At 36.7% G+C, this 18,121-nt stretch overlaps 1 protein-coding gene across 4 annotated transcripts in view; it reads left to right on the top strand.

Moving 5' to 3' along the window:
- Positions 1–17,837, top strand: part of SLC35B3 (solute carrier family 35 member B3) — a 29,375-nt gene extending 11,538 nt beyond the window's left edge. For 2 of the 4 annotated variants that reach the window (XM_087763133.1, XM_087763160.1), the window contains exons 6-10: positions 3,754–3,851; positions 6,740–6,832; positions 7,240–7,351; positions 10,464–10,533; positions 11,646–15,358. In XM_087763133.1, coding sequence (XP_087619259.1) covers positions 3,754–3,851; positions 6,740–6,832; positions 7,240–7,351; positions 10,464–10,533; positions 11,646–11,796 — 524 coding nt within the window. In that variant the 3' untranslated portion in view covers positions 11,797–15,358. Of the gene's footprint in view, positions 1–3,753; positions 3,852–6,739; positions 6,833–7,239; positions 7,352–10,463; positions 10,534–11,645; positions 15,359–17,066 lie in introns of those variants that run through there. The other 2 variants (XM_087763141.1, XM_087763151.1) reach the window with 2 other exon arrangements.
- The last annotated feature ends 284 nt before the right edge of the window (positions 17,838–18,121 follow it).

Genomic DNA, 18,121 nt, shown 5'->3' with positions numbered 1-18,121 from the left:
GTGCTGTAACTGGGTGGCTACTTGAAAAAATATGTATTTTGGGTACAGTATGATGTTGGTATGCATGCAATTATATTCTAGTGTTTCTGATGTATAGGTATGTGTTACCATTACAGCTATTTTTGACTATAGCCTCTGAGTGCATTCACATGTTAATATATTCCTTTTGTAAAATTTGAATTGTTTTAAGTATGTGCTATGACTTCATTCTGAAAAGATTTGGAAAGTTGATTCTTCAACTGAATGGGATAAGATAAAGTGCAGCGAATGTAGCAAAGTCCTGACACCCTCAAAGATCCGCAAAGCGCAAGATAAAAAACTTTAAATGTCTTCAGAGAATAAACAGCGTTGTCTTTCATTATTAATTTATTTTGAACACTTCAAACAAGTCTGTATATATTTGCAGTTTAGAGCACTACCGTTTGGAGGAAGTTAGTTTTGTGAAAATAGAATATAGAACTAGAACTCAAAAGTCTGGATCTCCCCCTAGGAAGGTGATTGGAAATTCTTCTGCTCACTGTCTGAGAAGGTTCTTTCTGTATTTCTCTGTTCCCTCTTGCCTGTTTTGTTTTATTCCCATGTCATTTAATTTAATCAGAAGAAACTTTTCATAATGGGAAAGGTGGAGTTTGTCCTTGTCCTACATGAATTATGGAGATAGATGGTCCCTTCCTTCAAGAAATGTAGTGATTTTTGGTATTGGAGAAATAGGTGGCTGCTGAAGTGTAAAACCAGTGATAAGAATTATTAAAAATGTTGCTGACTCTGCAGAATGGCATATTCTTTTGAATAATTACACTTTTCTTGATGTAAATAACAGAATAAGAACCGAAAGCGGAGAGGCAGAATTTAATTTTGTATCTTCATATAGTATCTTCAAAGAAATAACAAAGTATTTAAGGATATTAAAACTTAAACAGCAAATTAAATTACTGTTTTCTAAAGTTGCAGTTTTATGTTACTGCCCCCTAAATTCCTGAGTTTGTTCTAGTGATTTATCCACATTTATGTAGAACCGTTTCCAAGCAAACTAGTATGATTCTAGCATGATTTCATAGAACTTCTACTAATTTGTTAAGAACAAGCTGTTTACATTTCGCAGTTGCAAGAGAGCAAAACTATACTGTGAAGTTAAACAAAACACATAATCTTTCTTGTCTGGTGTAAATACTAAAAATGGAGCATGAACAGACATAAAATGTTATCTGGATGAACAATTTTACAAGTCCTTTTTTTTCCCCCCCTGCTATTGAAATCTGATCTCAGTATTGCTGGGCCAAAAAGGGAATCTACACAGATTTTGTTTACACGTGAAAGAGGTCAGCCAAGAAAACAGAAACTCTCTTCTGCCAGAACAGGTGCATATTTGTAACTAAGGAAGAGGTATACTTTTCAAGATGGAGTTGGTGCTAAGAGCTCAAAGCATCTCCTAGCATTATCAGATTAGAGAGGTAGTAGTAGATATCCTAAATAGCTGCGAATAATAGATACAGGACTTCCAAAAGAGAAACCACAAGAGAAGGGTGTGCAGAAGGAGACAGTCTTGAAACATTGGTGCTACGGGAACTTCAACTGTTCTGGCATTACAGGTGTAAGTGGAAATTAACTATTTTCAGTGAAGACACAGTAAAAATATCAATTGCATGAAAATTCCTCCACCCTAGACTGTTGGTACAGGTGCAGTTTAGTCTTTTGCAGACTGAGGTGTTTTATCCTTAGCTTCACTGTTGTTAGGATGATATTACTTGGTTAGCTACCTCTACCATGTGTTCTAACCTTATGTACGGCAGGCTTCTAAAATGTGAAGTATTAAAGAGGTCTTAATGGGCAGGTAAACTTCAAACAACTCACTTGTCTAACACATTTGCGTGGCGGGGGTTGCCAGTGTGAGAATGTATTGTTGAGGAACTTATGTAAATATCTGATAGTTTATAAATGTATAAGCAGTGTTAATATTTTAATGACTTCAAGCATCACATTAATAGTGTAAAATACAATGTAATGTAGTGTTTCAATTAAGCCTGTTGGTGTAAGATGTCCAGGTTTACTTTCTTTCAGGAGTAATTTAGGACCAGTTCTTCCAATCATTTTTACTCGTGCTTTACATACTGCATAATGTTACTGGTCTCATTCATGGTTTTGCTGCTGCTGCTCGGCAGGTGCAGTGCTGTCACAATGAGTGGAACAATTCTTCTCTTCATACTCCAAACTGTGCATGTGTACATAACATTAACGTGTGTCTTGTCCCTACATTTCTCCTTTCCATGCACACTTGCGCTTCAGATTCCAGGTAACCTTTTCATCTCAATCCAATACTGAACCCATGTATTTGTCCAGTGATGTGCCTGGGCCATTAAGTACTGCTGGAACCAGCGTGAACCTCTGAATGCAGAGGAAGACATGCTCAGTCACTTCACAGAAGTGATCTGCAACAAGGCTATTGCTGAGCTGGAGGTGTTGTTATACCTTTGGACTAGAGCTGAATCCATGGAATTAATATCTCTATACTGTGCTCTTTAGCATAACCAATATTATCCAGGTTATCGTGTCACTTCTGTTGACTTATACCTTTTCCAATGCCTGATAACTTTGAAAAATGAAGAGTCTTTTTCTGTTGCTTCAGTTGCCTAAGTCTAGCCTGGGAAAGGAAATGGTTCCCAAAGTAAAAACGCTGGTTTGGAAGTTCCCATATATCCAGAAGTTGGCCAAGGAGATGCCACCTTAAACTTCATTGCTCTTAAAAATGTTCAGTCTTTCAATTCTGAAAATCCTAGGAGCCGGGATTTTTTTTCTCTGTCAGGAGCTTATACTCCATTTGGTCCATCAGAATGCCTGTTTTGAGACCTCTGATAGTAAGGACTTAATATTAAGAAAATATAACACTGCTTGTTTCTAGTCTTCCACTCCTCATTCTTCCCTGATACGGTATTTTAAGGAACCAAGACTAGAGCAGACAGTAAACATGATTTTGATGAGTGATATCTTCTGTAATGTTGTATACTTAGGAAAAGTGGTATTTCAACCTGTGTGCATCATTAATTTCTAACTCTTGCAACGTTAAATAAAACAGTTTCTACAGTCATGAAAGAATGGAATTTTGGAGGTTGAGAAATGAATTGTGACTGGTATGGATAAAGAGTTATTAATTTTTGTTATTGGAAAGCTGATTACATTATTGGCTGTGTAGTGACTTTGTTGTGAACATATATGGTAACGTAAAAGCATGGGGTTTGTACCTGAAGTATAGTTTTTTAAAATTAATATTTCAACAATGAAATATTCCCACTGTGAATCCTCCTGCATTTGTTTTGTCATTATATCTAACATTTCTATTTGCCTTTGTCAGGAAGAATAATCTAGGATTAACCACTCAAAAGAATATGTTCTCTTGTTACTTATCTTCATCAAAAATACCTCAATAAATGCAATTGACATTCTTTCACTCTTGTTACTACAAAAACTACAGCTAGCTTCTTCATAGCAATGTCCAGATGTTCCTGTCAAGCTTAGAGACACACAGTGCTTGGGGCTTAAAGTGGTTGAGGGAGTGCGGGTGGACACTGCTTTATACCAGTATAATGAAATAGTTTTGCTGACATTTAGAATATGATCTCGAAGGGGGTTTATTATTATTTTTTATTCCTGAGATTTTTTTATGTTTTTCACGATAAGTACAGAGTGGTTTTCATCACTACTCTGCTTTGCTGATAAATATTCTGAACAGGTTTTTGTTTGTTTGTTTTCTTATATTAGGTGTGGTCCTAATATCCCTTGCCCTCTGCGCAGATGCAGTTATAGGAAATGTACAGGAAAAAGCTATGAAGTTGCACAATGGTTCTAATTCAGAAATGGTAAATACCAGATTTGCAATTTTAAAAGAACACGTTCTATCATAGACAAGGCATAAAATGACAAAACATGAAAATTAATCTGCTTTTCTGTTGCATATGTAAAGAAGGGCTCTTGGTGTACTATTCTTGGGGTTTTCTGTTTCTTTGTTCGGGGGCTTTTGGTGATTTTTTTGTTTGTTTGTTTTGTTTTTTAACCTTTCAGGTGTGCTGCTTTCTGTGTGCAACTTCAAATGTATACTGCAGCTACAAAAACACTTATTCTAGCAACAATTTGTTTGTCTACCCTGCAGGCCTGAAATCAACGGAGTTTTTTCTGTATGATCATGCACTTAATCTCTGAAAAATATGTACTGTTCTTCTGGTATAGATAAGCATGTGTTACATGGAACATGTTGCTTTTCTTACTTTGCTAGACTTCCGATTCTAGAGTGTGCTAGCATTTGAGAGGCAGCCTTTTTTTAACCTTTTGAAATCAGTAAAACTCTGACTTTCGGAATGGGTGAATATGTGTGTTCCTGATTCACTGAAATACATGATTTTGAAAAAGTCTTGCTGAGTATTTTTTATATACTTATTTGGAATTGGATTACCTGTTCGTATGGTCTGACTTTTTTTTTTTCTTTTTAGACAAAACTTATATTTGAATTTGGCATCTTTTCCTCTAAAATTGAGTAAATACAAGAAAATCTTTTATTATAACAGACATTATTTTAATATGCCACAAGTAAAAAATTATTGAAATTTAACTTGCATATTTGGCATGTATTTGACATTTAACTAGAAAATCTAGTTTCTCATTTATGAGAACAGCTTCATAAATGGAGAGAAAATTAGTTAGAAGGAAGCTTCATTTATGACTGAAAGTGATTTAGGTTGGCTCAAGAAGTTTGAGCTGCAAGTTTCTGGAAAGTGGAAGACTATACCTGAAAAGTGTTGCTGCATTCTGGTTTTTTATTTTTGCACTTTTTCCTTAGTATTCACTGTTGACTGCTTCCAGAGACAGAGATCTTAGCTAGATGGACCTCACCTGGGACCTCCAGTCCTCACTGACTGGACCCAGTGCAGTCTTCTATAGCTGTAATCTCTGAAATCCAAAACAAAGTACAGCCTGTAACTCTTTTCGTGCCCACTTTGCATGTTGCCAGCAATCATCTGATGGTTTGTAAGTGCCTCACCTGCGATGCTCCTGTTACCTCCAGGATTTTGCTTTTTATTCTGTGTTAAGTCTGACAAATGTTGGTCTTCATATTGCATACTCATACTACTTGTAGAGAATCAGTGTAGTGATTAAGGATATAAAGGTTTTGCCTGTTTGAGGCCTAGAGATCACACTCCAGGATTTTGTTTGGAGAATTCAGTGCAGAAGTACAAGCAGAATTTCAGAAATCATTTTTCCAGACCTGAGACTGTGGGTGAAAATTTAAGAGGTCTTCTGAATCAGAGATCATGTTTAATGGACAGTGATCTGGAAATAAAATTGCATAGTAAAGGAACCTGTCATCCACAGGATCTCTGTTTCATTGCTGAATTTGGGACTTGCCCTCGATTAAACAATTCTGAAAAGAGAAAAGATTTCTTGAGGCTGAAATAGTAACCACTGCTCTGGAAAGTTACACCTGATTTTGCCTTGTGTGTGATTCTAAGGAAGTGACTTCTGTCACACTGCCTAACAAGGAACTAGCAATGTCGTGCTCATTCCTGTTGTGAAAAGTGAGGTCTTTGGGTAGTTTGGGAGAAAAGCTGGATGCAGAGGCAAATGAAGAACTGGAGACTAACTTCTGGGTGTATAAACACTGTAAAATAAGAGCTCTGAAGATCAGGTCACTGGTTTTTAAGAGGTTGAAAGCAGTTCTGCTCTTGAAATGTATATTCATCCTCCTTTATTGTAGAGCAATGATAAGGATTTTGTTGTCTCATGGCATTGTTCTCAATTGTTAATAGATTTATTTTTGTGAATGATTGAGATTAGTATAACAAGAAAACAATTGATGAAACCTGTATCAAAAGAAGTAGGCCTGTAATTTACACTGAGTTTTGAAAGTGTAGTAAATCAGAGTGTTCTAGCTGGTAATGTGTAGAACAGTTCTGTTCACTGTCTCCCTTTTTCACAAGAAAAGGCTGGTAAATGTTACCCAAACAGCTGGATGCCTCCTACTGCATGGGAGGATGTATGGATGGGCAGTTCCAGTTTCTGTTGTTTCCTCTACATGGAAAAAGATAGGATGAAGATTCTTTTGTTGCTTTTGTATGAAGCTATGAGTTAAATAAGAGTACAGACAAAATGAAGAGCTTACTTGTTTGCTGCATATAGTGAGTTCTGAGTACTGAACTAGGCTAGAGCTGGTCATATGTGAAAACCTTGTATCCTATAACCATCATGCAGGTGCGCCATGTACGTGAACTAAAGTGACACAGTTGAAACTTATGTGACGCTTCTTCTGGCAGTTGATAGTGATTATGTGCTACCCTTTGCACATGTAACGTAATATGGATCTTTACTGTGCAGGATAAGTAGCAGAGAACAAAATATGTTTAACATACTATTCAAACTATTTAATTATATAGTTGTGTGAAGTTTTATTTAGGCTGTGAAATCCTGAATTTGAAGGATTTACCACAGTCAACATTGACCTCAGGATATTATTAACTGACTAGCATACAAACTTTTTTTTTATGTAGTTGTGGGTAGGAAGAATGTCTCTAACACTTATTATTCACCTTTCACTGTACCTCAGCTATTATAGAAATCCTAGTAAAAATATCTTCAAACATGGCAAATTCAACTCTGAGAAGTTGAACATATTAACAGGGCCAAACATTTGAGAGCATTTAATTTTGTCCTTTTGTATAGTATCACCTGGTAATTATTTTCTCTTGAACTATTCTAGGTTTTGTATTCCTATTCAATAGGTTTTGTGTATATTTTATTTGGATTAACATGCACTAGTGGATTAAGCCCTGCAGTAACATTTTGCTCAAAGGTAGGTGTAAAGATTTCCTTTTCTCTATGAACAACCTCACTGGAAAACATTGCTCTGTATGGTTTAGAAAATCTCACCGCTTCTCTAGGTTATGTTTTCATCATGTAAACCGGTTGACTTGTATAACTCATACATTAAGCAAGTTGTTACAGTCTTTGATGTATAAGATAGGGTAATGTTTTAAAAAAAAAAAAAATCGCAGGACCAGATTTATGAGCTTATAATTTCATTATTCTTTTTCCATTATTTAACTAAAATTAAATAAGGATCTTTGCATGAATGCATTGTTGAACAGCTTATTATTGCTCAAGCAATTGATTAAAGTCTGTAGTCTTATGTCATTTTGCAATACCTCAGGGTTTGTTTTGAATTTTCCTAACAGGCTTTTGTTGTTGTTGTTGTTGCAGCATCCAGTTCAGACTTACGGTTATGCATTCCTTTTCTCTCTGACTGGGTATTTTGGCATATCCTTTGTTCTAGCATTGATTAAAATCTTTGGTGCCCTTCTGGCTGTAACAGGTATGAACAAGTGTGTGTGTCACTGGTGTGTCTCTAGCCGCATGTGAATGTGGAACAATATAAGTCCCTAAAGTAGGTTAAAAGTTACTGGAATCCTCTCCAGGCTAAGAAAGTCACCAAATACCATCTTCTCTGCTTCCGTGATAGCTCACGCACAAATAAAAAGTTTCTGTGATGTGGCGTTCTCAGCTAGTAATATAATAATTTCCTAGCAATAAATGCAAGTCAGACCTATCTGTGCTGACATACTGCAGGTATGTGATGGATGAGGAAAAGGAGGACGTGAAGGAAGAGGCAGTCACAACCATTATAGATTTTCAACCTTTTGTAGATATTCAGGCTTGACTCTTACGCTGTATGCAACTGGACATATTCTTCATGTTGAGTAATCGGTCATCTGCGAAAATCATGCGAAGGGATTGAAATCCTGCTAGCTGGGATTGTCTGGCTCTCTATGAATGAGGAAGCCAGCGAGCACAATGAGTGTCAGCCCTGTGCTGGCAAGTGATGACATAACTCTATTACAAGTGAATGCTTTTAACCTGTAACATTGTCAGTTTGTAAAACAGGCAAGTGACTGAAGTGTTTACGAATATCCTCAACTGTTCGAATAAGGGGAAATGACCCTGCTGTTCATTCTAGCAGCATTTAATTGTAATGTTAACGTTTTTTATGTATCTAACAACACTCAAGGAAAAGTCTGACACTTGACCATTTTTCAGCATCTTCCTGTACACCTGTTTTCAGGCTGTCCCTAAAATTATTACTCTTTACTATATGCAGCTGCTATAGAACGTAAAATTGTCTGTAGAAAATTGTTGCTTCCAAACTTAAAATGTAACTTGAGTGTATTTTTCAAAGGTCAGTTATTGCCTATTGTATTTATTATTTATATAGTCATTACAGTAGTCTGTCAAGAACAGTTACACGAGGCTTGTTCCTTCCTGAGGTTACCTTTTCTTAAAACTACAAACATTAGTCACGAGGGCCTGTGGGGGGAAGGTGTAGCAAGATGCCTTGGAGCTACTTTCCTCTCTTCCCTCTGTCCCTAAAAGCTGGTTTCCATCAGGTGATGCTCTACTTCATTCACCGTAGTGGAGAGGAAAATACAGACTGTTGTTTTCTGACCTGAGCATTGCATGCTCTTCTCTCCTATTAATTGTTGCTTCTGCAGCACTTCTGTTTCACATTTGTTTTTAACAAAGCTCAGTACGTCTCCTGACTGGAAATTGGCCTAGATGAGAGGGTTGGTTCATGTATTAAAATAGCTCTTTAAAAAAAAAAAAAGTCTTACTGTGCTAAAAAATGTTTTAAAATGCTGTGGAATAGCAAAACCTTCCCAGGTTTTCTTATGCCTGACCTTGACAATCCTAACACTTGAGCCCTTTCCATCTTGCCTGTAGCAATGTGAAAATGTTTATTGTGCCTTGGAAGAACACCACATTCATTACTGTCCCTCCCACCCCCCATCCGTCCTCCCCCTTCTTGGGGGGGAGTGGGGTGAAAGAGTTTAATGAAAATTGTATTTCTATTAGCAGAATGAGAAATTATCAGACTTAATTGGGAAAAAGAAGAAAAGGCACTTAATTTAGAAGGAAATGGTTACATAAATATTTTAATTAATAACTGATTTGAAAGAACAGAAATAATCATAATTAGAAAAAATGAAGTAATTTAACCATTTTTTAAATTATTCATCTGTAAACTGTTTTCTAATTAAAACTCAATTTTCTTTTTCATTCTCCTTTAATTTTTCATGTAATAGAAAATAATTTTATTTGATGCGCATAAATTTCTTAAAATGTAAAGAAAATTGTTACTAAAAAGTTGAGATCGGGGCAGATAAAGCAATGGTGAAGGCTGTTTCTTCCACTTCAAAAGATGCTGTTAAGTAAATATTTGTTTGTGGGGGAGGCTTGGGGAGAGCAAAACTTGCTTTACTAGCCATAACAGCATGAAAATACAGCAGTAGTCATTGGTTACTTTTGTCAGTATGTTACAGTAAGACTAATGCGGATGTAGTTATACCAATAAGGCTTTCCAGTATGGTATAGTAAAAAGTACTTCATGGTAAGCAAAATGTTTTCTGTTAATACAAAACATCTTTTTCTTCTGGTGCAGACAATTGTACCTGGGGTCTTTCTTAAGTGAGAAGCCTGCACTATCATATAACACCTTCTCAGGCCCTTAACCTTCACAGCTAAACTTGTACACCTGGCTGCATTGTTACATTATTCTTTAAACATTTTCTATAACTTTTACTCATTTATTGATTTTGTTTCAGTGATAAACTATATAGGTTTCCCAGTACACAATTTGCTAGCAACACTGTATTCTTCTTCATAGCAGATAGCATTGAAATTGTTCAAATAATTGTTGGAGGTATAGTTAATTTGAGAATTACCCAAACAGATAGTTTACTTCCATTTTTGGTAACAGCATTGTGTTCTCAACTCTTCTTGCTACCTTGATTCTTCCTAGTGATAAGGTCACATGTAGAAGAAGGTCTCTTGATGGTTTTGGTGAAAACTTCCTAATGCATAATCACTGAAGTCAGATATCCTTGGTCTCTTGGTTTTCTAACCAAAATTGTATTTCTCTGCACTGTTAGGTAAATTTTCAGTATCTTCAAAAGAATGACAAGATGCTGATCCCATTTCAGTTAAAAATAAAACCCAAAACACCACTGAACTGTAATAACATGAGGTAGAAATGCAAAGATATTTGGTGTATCGCCATTTTTTTCTCCTTTAACAGATTAGGTTATATCATCAGTTACTTTCAAGGATTGTGTGTTGCTTTCAGCTATTGTGAATTGATTAGCATGAAGTTATTAAATAGCAAGTCTTATTCTGGAAGTTTAGCTACTGCAGATACTGTGACTGGAGCTGATACTACTGATGCAATGTACTGGTTTCAAAGAGCATACGATTCTAGCGCTATTTTGCACTGGACTGGTGCATCTGCAGTCTGTGTTTGCACCAAGGCTGATCATCGTTTTAGCCAGACACTTAATTATGTAATGAGTTTATCTACTAATGTTGACAACTACATTATGTTCTTTTGCTGTAACTGAATTCTTAAAGAAATTTATATTTGTTTTCCTCTGCAGTAACAACAGGAAGAAAAGCAATGACCATTGTGCTTTCTTTTTTGTTCTTTGCAAAGCCATTCACATTCCAGTAAGTATATATAGTTTTAAATGGGTTTTTATATATTTTATAAAAAAAATTATGTTCTTGATCATGGAAATATAACAACAGTAATTAATCATATTCAGGCTTTAATGCTTTTCATTTCATATCATCTACAAATGTTGGCCATCTGCTGTAAATATTGACTGGCTTGTTGATGCTAATCATGCTAGAGAAAATAGTTTCCATTTCTCTAAAGGTCTGAAAGACAAGGTATTCCATGTGTTGGCTTTTTTTCTTTTTTTTTAAGAAAAATCTTACATAATACCTAGCGCTTAGGATACTTAATAAATTGTTTGGGTACTTTCTCTGTGGAGGAAGACTTGGCTAAAGGAAGGCATTTTCTTCATTACAGTATTGTTTCCTGTTTTATGAGCTCAGATTTGAGTTCTTAGCCTTTTTAAATAACTACAAGCTTCTATTATCTCGATATATTAAATTGCAAGACTCTTGGGTTTGGGTTTCTTCCCTTTTTTTAATCTCAAGGAAGAGCTTACATTGAAAAATGCAGCGAAGTTGCTGCATTGATCCTAATTGCTTCTGGTTTGAAACAAAATAGTATTCAATTTTATTGCTATGTATAAATTTATTTGAGATTTAAGAACAAAGCTTACAGCCAAATGCCCAAATGGAATTTACTCCAGCTAAAAATCTTGAGGCTTAAAATAATGGAAAACTGAAACAAAAATGTGCTTACATGGGGAAGTATGGATATAAGGCACTGAATGAGAACACATTTTGGACCAGTAATAGAGAGTGTAGCTCTCATAACCATAGGAAGGAAAAACATACTAAAACCCCTCAGGACTACTTTATTCATGTGAGAAAGAACAGCTACTGTTTACTTACTGTTTAACTATAAGTGTGCCTTCATAAGCTCTCCAGCCAGGATGAGAAAAAGAAGGGTGGAAGGATAGTAATAACAAAGATTCAAGCAAATTCTTTCTGAGAGTCCACTGATTTGGGGGGGGGGGAGGAGTCCTTAAACTCTTCTCTCCTTAATGCAGGGGCTTTATTTTTATTTAATCTGCAAATATTGCTATGTAATCGTTACAGATAAAGTGCCAATGGTAACTTTTGTTCCTCTCCCTCCCCTTTAGGTACGTGTGGTCAGGCTTACTGGTTGTCCTTGGTATATTTCTTAATGTTTACAGTAAAAATATGGATAAAATCAAACTGCCTTCACTGCATGGTCTTTGGAAAAAAAGTGTGGAAGAAAGAAAAACAAGGACGTTGTCACAAACTGTATAGGCAGTGGTTTATGCCTTGTCTAGACTATGACTCACTATTATTGTTTTATTGGAACAGTCTTCAACTGATCCACTTTCCAAAGGGAACGTTATTAAAACCAAAGGAGCTGAAGACATATTGTCTGTTTGCAGATTGCTAGAAATGCACATTTTTGTGAGCCCTTTCTTCAGAGCACTTGAGTTCATCATAAAAGGTGGTGTAGGCCACTGTCAGATGGCATTATCAGGCAATGAAGGACAGCAGCTCCTGGCAGACTGCTGAGAAGCTGCACTCCAAGTGGGACACAGTAGAAGACTAACTTGGGCATTTTAATAATATTGGCCATGTGGCTGATCTGAGATTAGTGGTTCTTTGTCTTTGTTAATTGTCTAGGCAGGGTAATTTAAATGTAATAGCATATTAACGTTTAATGGAACCTAATCAGCAACTGGTTGACCAAATTGCGATTTTAAAGGTGGAAGGTTTAGAATATGGTATGTTGTCACTCTTGTTCATTTTAAATAAAAATGTTCGGGTTTTTTTTTTTTTTAAGTTATTGATTAGATCATCACAGAACTTGGTATTTATTGTAATAATTGAAATTTTAATGGAAATTTTACGGTGTTACTCTTTTTGATTATTGCTTGCAAGTAACAAAAATGAGATTGAGTTTGTGTTCAACACCCATGCTTTTACAAGGGGGGAATGGGCTTTTAGGCCTGAACAGGGTGAGAACACAAAATGAAAAAGTCATGATTGAAACAATGGTGTAAGAAGCTGTTATTTGCTTATTCTGTGGTGAAATACAAAATTTTTAGTGGCCTGGGGCCCTCCATATCATAGTGTTGTAAAGAGGCGTGGAAGTCCTCTAAATTAGCATCATCAAATCAAAACTCTTCATTTTCAATATTGGAATGAAGAATAACAGCATCTGCTAATGTATTTGGAATATGTATTGTGTCAGTCTTTGTGTGGTCCTGTGATGAACTTAAGAGGATTAGGGTACAGATTACAATTTTCTTTATTTAATGACAGGAGGAGACAACGTACTACCAGTGTGTCTTTTTCATCCTGAATTTAGGAAGACTAAGTCCATTTATCTCTCTTACTTTCATATTCAACTCACTTTTGAATCGCTTCCCGTCTCTTTCATTTTATATATTTAACAATAGCACTTTAAAAATACTAATCACCGTACAGTTCATTGTTCTCACGTGGCCATGATTTTGTTGTTGTTGTTGTTGTTGTGTCCCTTAGATGCATCTTGGTGTGTGTTCTTTCAACTTAAACAAAAGTAAATTGAATAATAGAATTGTATAGTCAGGAAGAATGTACAAAGACTTGAAATATCTCATAGAATTGCCTTCTGCTAAAAATACTAGTTTATGAAAGCATTCAAAATGTGCAAAATGTTTTTCCGACATTTAGGAAGAATTGCTGTTCCAAGGAGCTCGTAATCAAAGCACAGACACAAAATGTGCCTTAAATTTTGCTTATTGAGTTGGTAGCTAGCATATGCCGTATTATGTTATAGAATACAACATGGAATAACATAGCCATCTTAGCACGATGGGACACATAGGTGGAGTGGAGAGCTGCACTAACGTAACTGCACTGTTGCCAGCACTCAAGCTACTCTGGTGTGTCAAAGCCTTTCAACCCACGTATGCCTAGTGTTGCCAAGTTATGAGAATTTATTGCGTGTGACAATTTTGTTTTTTAAATTCCCAGCTGCTGCGTGATTGTGTCCTGGATAAGGTAGAGGGATGTGAATTTGACGAACAGATACACCTTGAAAGAGAAGGATGGCCTGCCATGACTATCCATTTTCACGTTGCAGCCAAAGTTTTATGATAAAATATGAAAAAGGGTTACAGTTTCTAATTTCGTGCAAGAGTGCATTTGACCAAGTCAAGGGGCTTGATACACATTTCTTTCCTCATAATATTTATTAACTCTTATATTCTCTTGCATTCTTTTCACTAAATGAAGTTGCCCTTTCCAGTGAGGTTAAGTTACCTATCAAGCTTAAAAGAGGGACAGTTTTTGAACCACTGAGAAGAAGGTAATTATGGAGCATTTACTGCTCTGTTCACTGGCTTGGTGGAACTTGATAATTAGCATTAGAGCATCATTTTGGCTATTTTTCAGTCTCAGTTTTGCCGTCTGTAAACTCTGTCTGTTGCTAAACATTATTGAACTTCAGGAAACCAAATTATGTGAAAGCTACCATATATGCAGAAAGTCATAGTAAATATAATTTTTTTGACATCTGTTTTATATAAATAGATGAGAAGTCACTCCCAAAGTTTCTGACGAGAATTCAAATGTAGTATGTAGGTTGCCGAACTGTTCATATAATCCAGTTTTGTCTCTATTTTCTCTGGAGAGCGTAGCGTTCACAATAATTCCCCTTTTAATTTATTCTCTATTGTATACAAGACTGAGTTAATGGAGCACACGTTAGGGGAAGTTTTGATTTATTTTTTTATTAATTTTCCTTAACTATAGAAATGTATGTTTTGTTTTACAGGTGTACTTTAAAATAAGGTTTTTATAGACGAATATTGTAGGTTTAGTGTCAATAGCATAAATTTGAGTGTCAGATTTTTATTTTCAGAGCTGTGAGTCTAGTACTTGCTAATCAACAATATGTAAGCGTGTAACAAAAACGCACACACAAGTGAGAGTAGTTCATACTTTGCCACCTGTCATGGTCTGCGCAGTTTCATGCTTTCATTGAGACGTTAAGAAAACCTTCATTTCAGTGAATGCTGTTTGTGGGTTTTTTTACTAAGCTTTATAGCACATGCAAGTAAGAGAACCTTACAAACCTCCAAGTGTTCGTATTACAAAATTTTGTTTTAGGATCTTCTGTACTGTATCTGTATGTTGGTTTTGTGTTGTCGATGAAATATGAGTAAGGGCTTGTCCACAAAGTAATTGTAAGTTCTTTCTTTTTCGTGTAAGAGCACTTATATTGGGGTGTTGGTTAACCCTTCCTAATGTTGCTATGTAGGCTGATCATAATAACCTCTGCATTTTATACTCATTGGCTCCTGGACTCTTTACAGTAGGCATTATGAAACTACAGAAAAACCCATTCGTTCTTTCACCATAAAATTTATTACCTAAATATAATGTGAATTAGTTGCTTCTTATTCTTATGCCACACAACTTTCTCCTCTCTATAGAAAAACTGTGATGTAAGAATTAGTTACAATGGGATTGAAGTTCGCACTAAAATTTAAGGCTGCCCAAGGTCTCCATTGATGTCAGCAATCTACCTCTGTGACACCCTCTACTTCTGCCTCCTTTGGAGGACTGAGGGAGCTCCGTTTTCTTAAATTAGTAAGCATTTGCAGTTGCTTTCACATTACATTTTTTCATTTATTTGGCACACTTGAATACCGAAGTAATTGACCGTGCAGTGGATTTCTTCAGTATTTCAGTACATCAGGATCATCAAACTGCTAATTGTTCAGACACATGTATGTGAATACAAGTGTGGAAGAACTAATGCTCTGAAACCCTCCCTAAACCTACAGTGGTTCTTGATACTGCATTAAACTGTTTTTCTTAATCTTGTTTTATCACTCGTGCTTTGAACTTACCAAACATTTTAATCTAAAACAGGCATACGTCATTCCTACTTGTCTTCCTTACTTGTCTTTATTACTTTTGGATGCTAACTCCCTTTTTAACATGCTCTGTTGATGCACTATGGATTGTTTCAAGTTTCTACTCCTGCATTTAAGGGCTTGCGTCATACTATTACAGATTGGTCACATTCCATATTTTCTGCTTCATATCAGTTACGACTGTCTGGATGATTCTTTTAAATCCTTTTTTCTCCATGAAAAAATACTTCCTTTTATACTTGCTGTTATTTTCGGAAAGGTCTCGATGAGTACGTGGATGAGTTAACTCCTTGACCTCATTCCGTCTTCCAAGAAAATCACTCTTCTCCCTTGCTTGCCTTTGAGAACTAAAGGAAGAGGAAATAAATTATTGCAAGTGCTCTTTTTTCTTTAATAAGTGCCTTCCTTACTAACCTGGTTTGTCTTAATTGTTTCTTTTCTTTCTGCCTCCCATGCTCCCAGGCACAAACAAGCCCTTCTCTTATGTTTGATCGCTGCTTCTTCAGTCATGGAAACTTCTTGAGTTGTTTGCTGTTCTGGAAAGATGTCTAGAATTGCATGTGTACTCTGGAGGGCAGGAAATAATAAGTAAACTTTGCAAGTTAAGGAAGTAATTAAATGGATTCATACTTTTTTTTTTTTTTCTAGAGGGATTTTATATGCGGTTTGGGTAATAGCTCAGAATTTGTTAGCGGAAGGTTTCTTTTCTTTTACATTTTTACCTGTTTAAAAATCTTTATATTAATTTTAATATTTAATGTAAAACTCCTGACTATTCAGGCAGTTTATAGACATTAATTTTAGTCTTGCCTATGAGGCAGAAAAATCCTATCTCCATTTCAGTGATGAAGCAGAGAAGGTAACTTGCCCAAACTTGCCTTAGTAAGTCTGTGGTGAGCAGGGAATAGATGTTAATACCCTCAGTTATTCTGTGCCCCAAGTCCAGCAGAGCCCGTTTGTACCTGAAAGAAAACAGTACCATCGCAAGCTCAGTTTTCTTTTACGCCGGTATTAGACATTTTAAATTGTTTCTGTTCTGTGTTCTGTGCTAGCATAATTTAAAGTGAAATTAAGGCAGCCGTAGAACAGGTTTCCTGCATTTTGTTTGAAGCTTCTTTGCATTGTGTGCATTGTTATTGTCGTGTTGATTTGTTCTGTTTTCTGTGAAGACTGCTATGGAAACAAGCCAGCGAGAGTAACGGTCGGAGGAGAAGCATAATACCCTTCACTTTCAGGTGGCTGCGCTGAATTTAGTCCACCTTGCTACTGGTCAAAAGCTGCTGCCATTGGAAAACTGTGAGGAATTGTCATAATGTGAGGAATTGAGCATAACGATATCATGCCCGATCTGTATCTTTTTGCCATTCACTTGTAGAGAAGCAAAGACAGTAACATTGACGCACAAATACTCAGCTTAGACTGTAATGCTGACTTACCCCTTCTTTTCTATACCTGGATCAATTTCTGCTGTTCTGCTGGTTTTTTTTCTTGAGGTGTGATAGTAACGTATTGCTTCTCTACAGCTGGATACTTAAACATTTTTTTCTTTGTTAGATTTCTCAGTTTTATGCTTCCTCTTCTCTTGGTTTTTTATTTTGAGTGTAAAGTTTTACCTTGTAATTTTCATTACACCTGTAATACTGTGTTCAGTTCTGGGCTCCCTAGGACCAGAGAGATACGGGGCTACGGGAGAGAGTCCAGCAAAGGAACACAAAGATGATGAAGGGACTGGAGCATGTCTCCTATGACGAAAGGCTGAGAGAACCAGGATTGTTCAGCTTGGAGAAGACAAGGCTCAGACGAATCTCATCAATGTCTATAAATACCTGAAGGGAGGGTGGAGAAAGGAGCCAGGCCCTTTTCAGTGGTGCCCAGTGACAGGACCAGAGGTGGTGGGCACAAACTGAGACAGGAGGCTCCCTCTGAACATCAGGAAACACTTCTTTACTGTGAGGGTGACTGAGTGCTGGCACAGGTTGCCCAGAGGGATTGTGGAGTCTCTGTCCTTGGAGATACCCAGAAGCCATCTGGACGCAGTCCTGGGCAGCCAGCTGGAGGTGGCCCTGCTTGAGCAGGGGGGGTTGGACCAGATGACCTCCAGAGGTCCCTTCTAACCTCCGTCATTCTGTGATCGTAAATCTTACGATCTTTGTCCAGATTCTAATACTTCCACTTTTTCTCCTGTTTTCAAAGCGTTAATAAACATACTTAAAACGAGTATCTCTGTCTGTTTGGGCTGGCTACAGCAACTTTGTTGAAGCTGAAGAAGGCATGCTGACAATGCCCAGTGGTGTGATTCTAGGGGAACAGTGAGTAGCTTCAGAGCACAATCGCCTTGAGAGAGACCTTCATTTGGTAACTGCTGGTCAGTGCAAAATGAGAGTATGTGAATCTCTTAGAGCAAATGCTAGAAACTGGTAGATGAAATGGATGCTGTCAACACAGAACTATTTGAACGTACTCATTAAGGAGTTCAAAGTTGCTTTTAATTTTTCTGCATTTAGCTCTTACCATGCTATTGGGTGTTAGTACAGCATCTGATCTTCAGCTTGCTGTTTGAAGTGTTGCTACACCGTTTGCTGCCTGTTAGTTCTCAGCATTTTGCGTGAACGTGGTCAGCTGTGGTGGATGCCATCCTACCTGTTCAAAACCCAAGTATAAATACAGCTCTGTAGTAACAGGCATTTATGCGAGTGTAACTATGC

Source organism: Nipponia nippon, unplaced genomic scaffold (assembly GCF_047370975.1).
Source record: "Nipponia nippon isolate SJK-2023a ecotype South Korea unplaced genomic scaffold, ASM4737097v1 scaffold_1, whole genome shotgun sequence".
Lineage (NCBI taxonomy): Eukaryota > Metazoa > Chordata > Aves > Pelecaniformes > Threskiornithidae > Nipponia > Nipponia nippon.
Note: the sequence above shows the minus strand (reverse complement) of the source record. Positions and strands in the feature narration are given on the sequence as shown.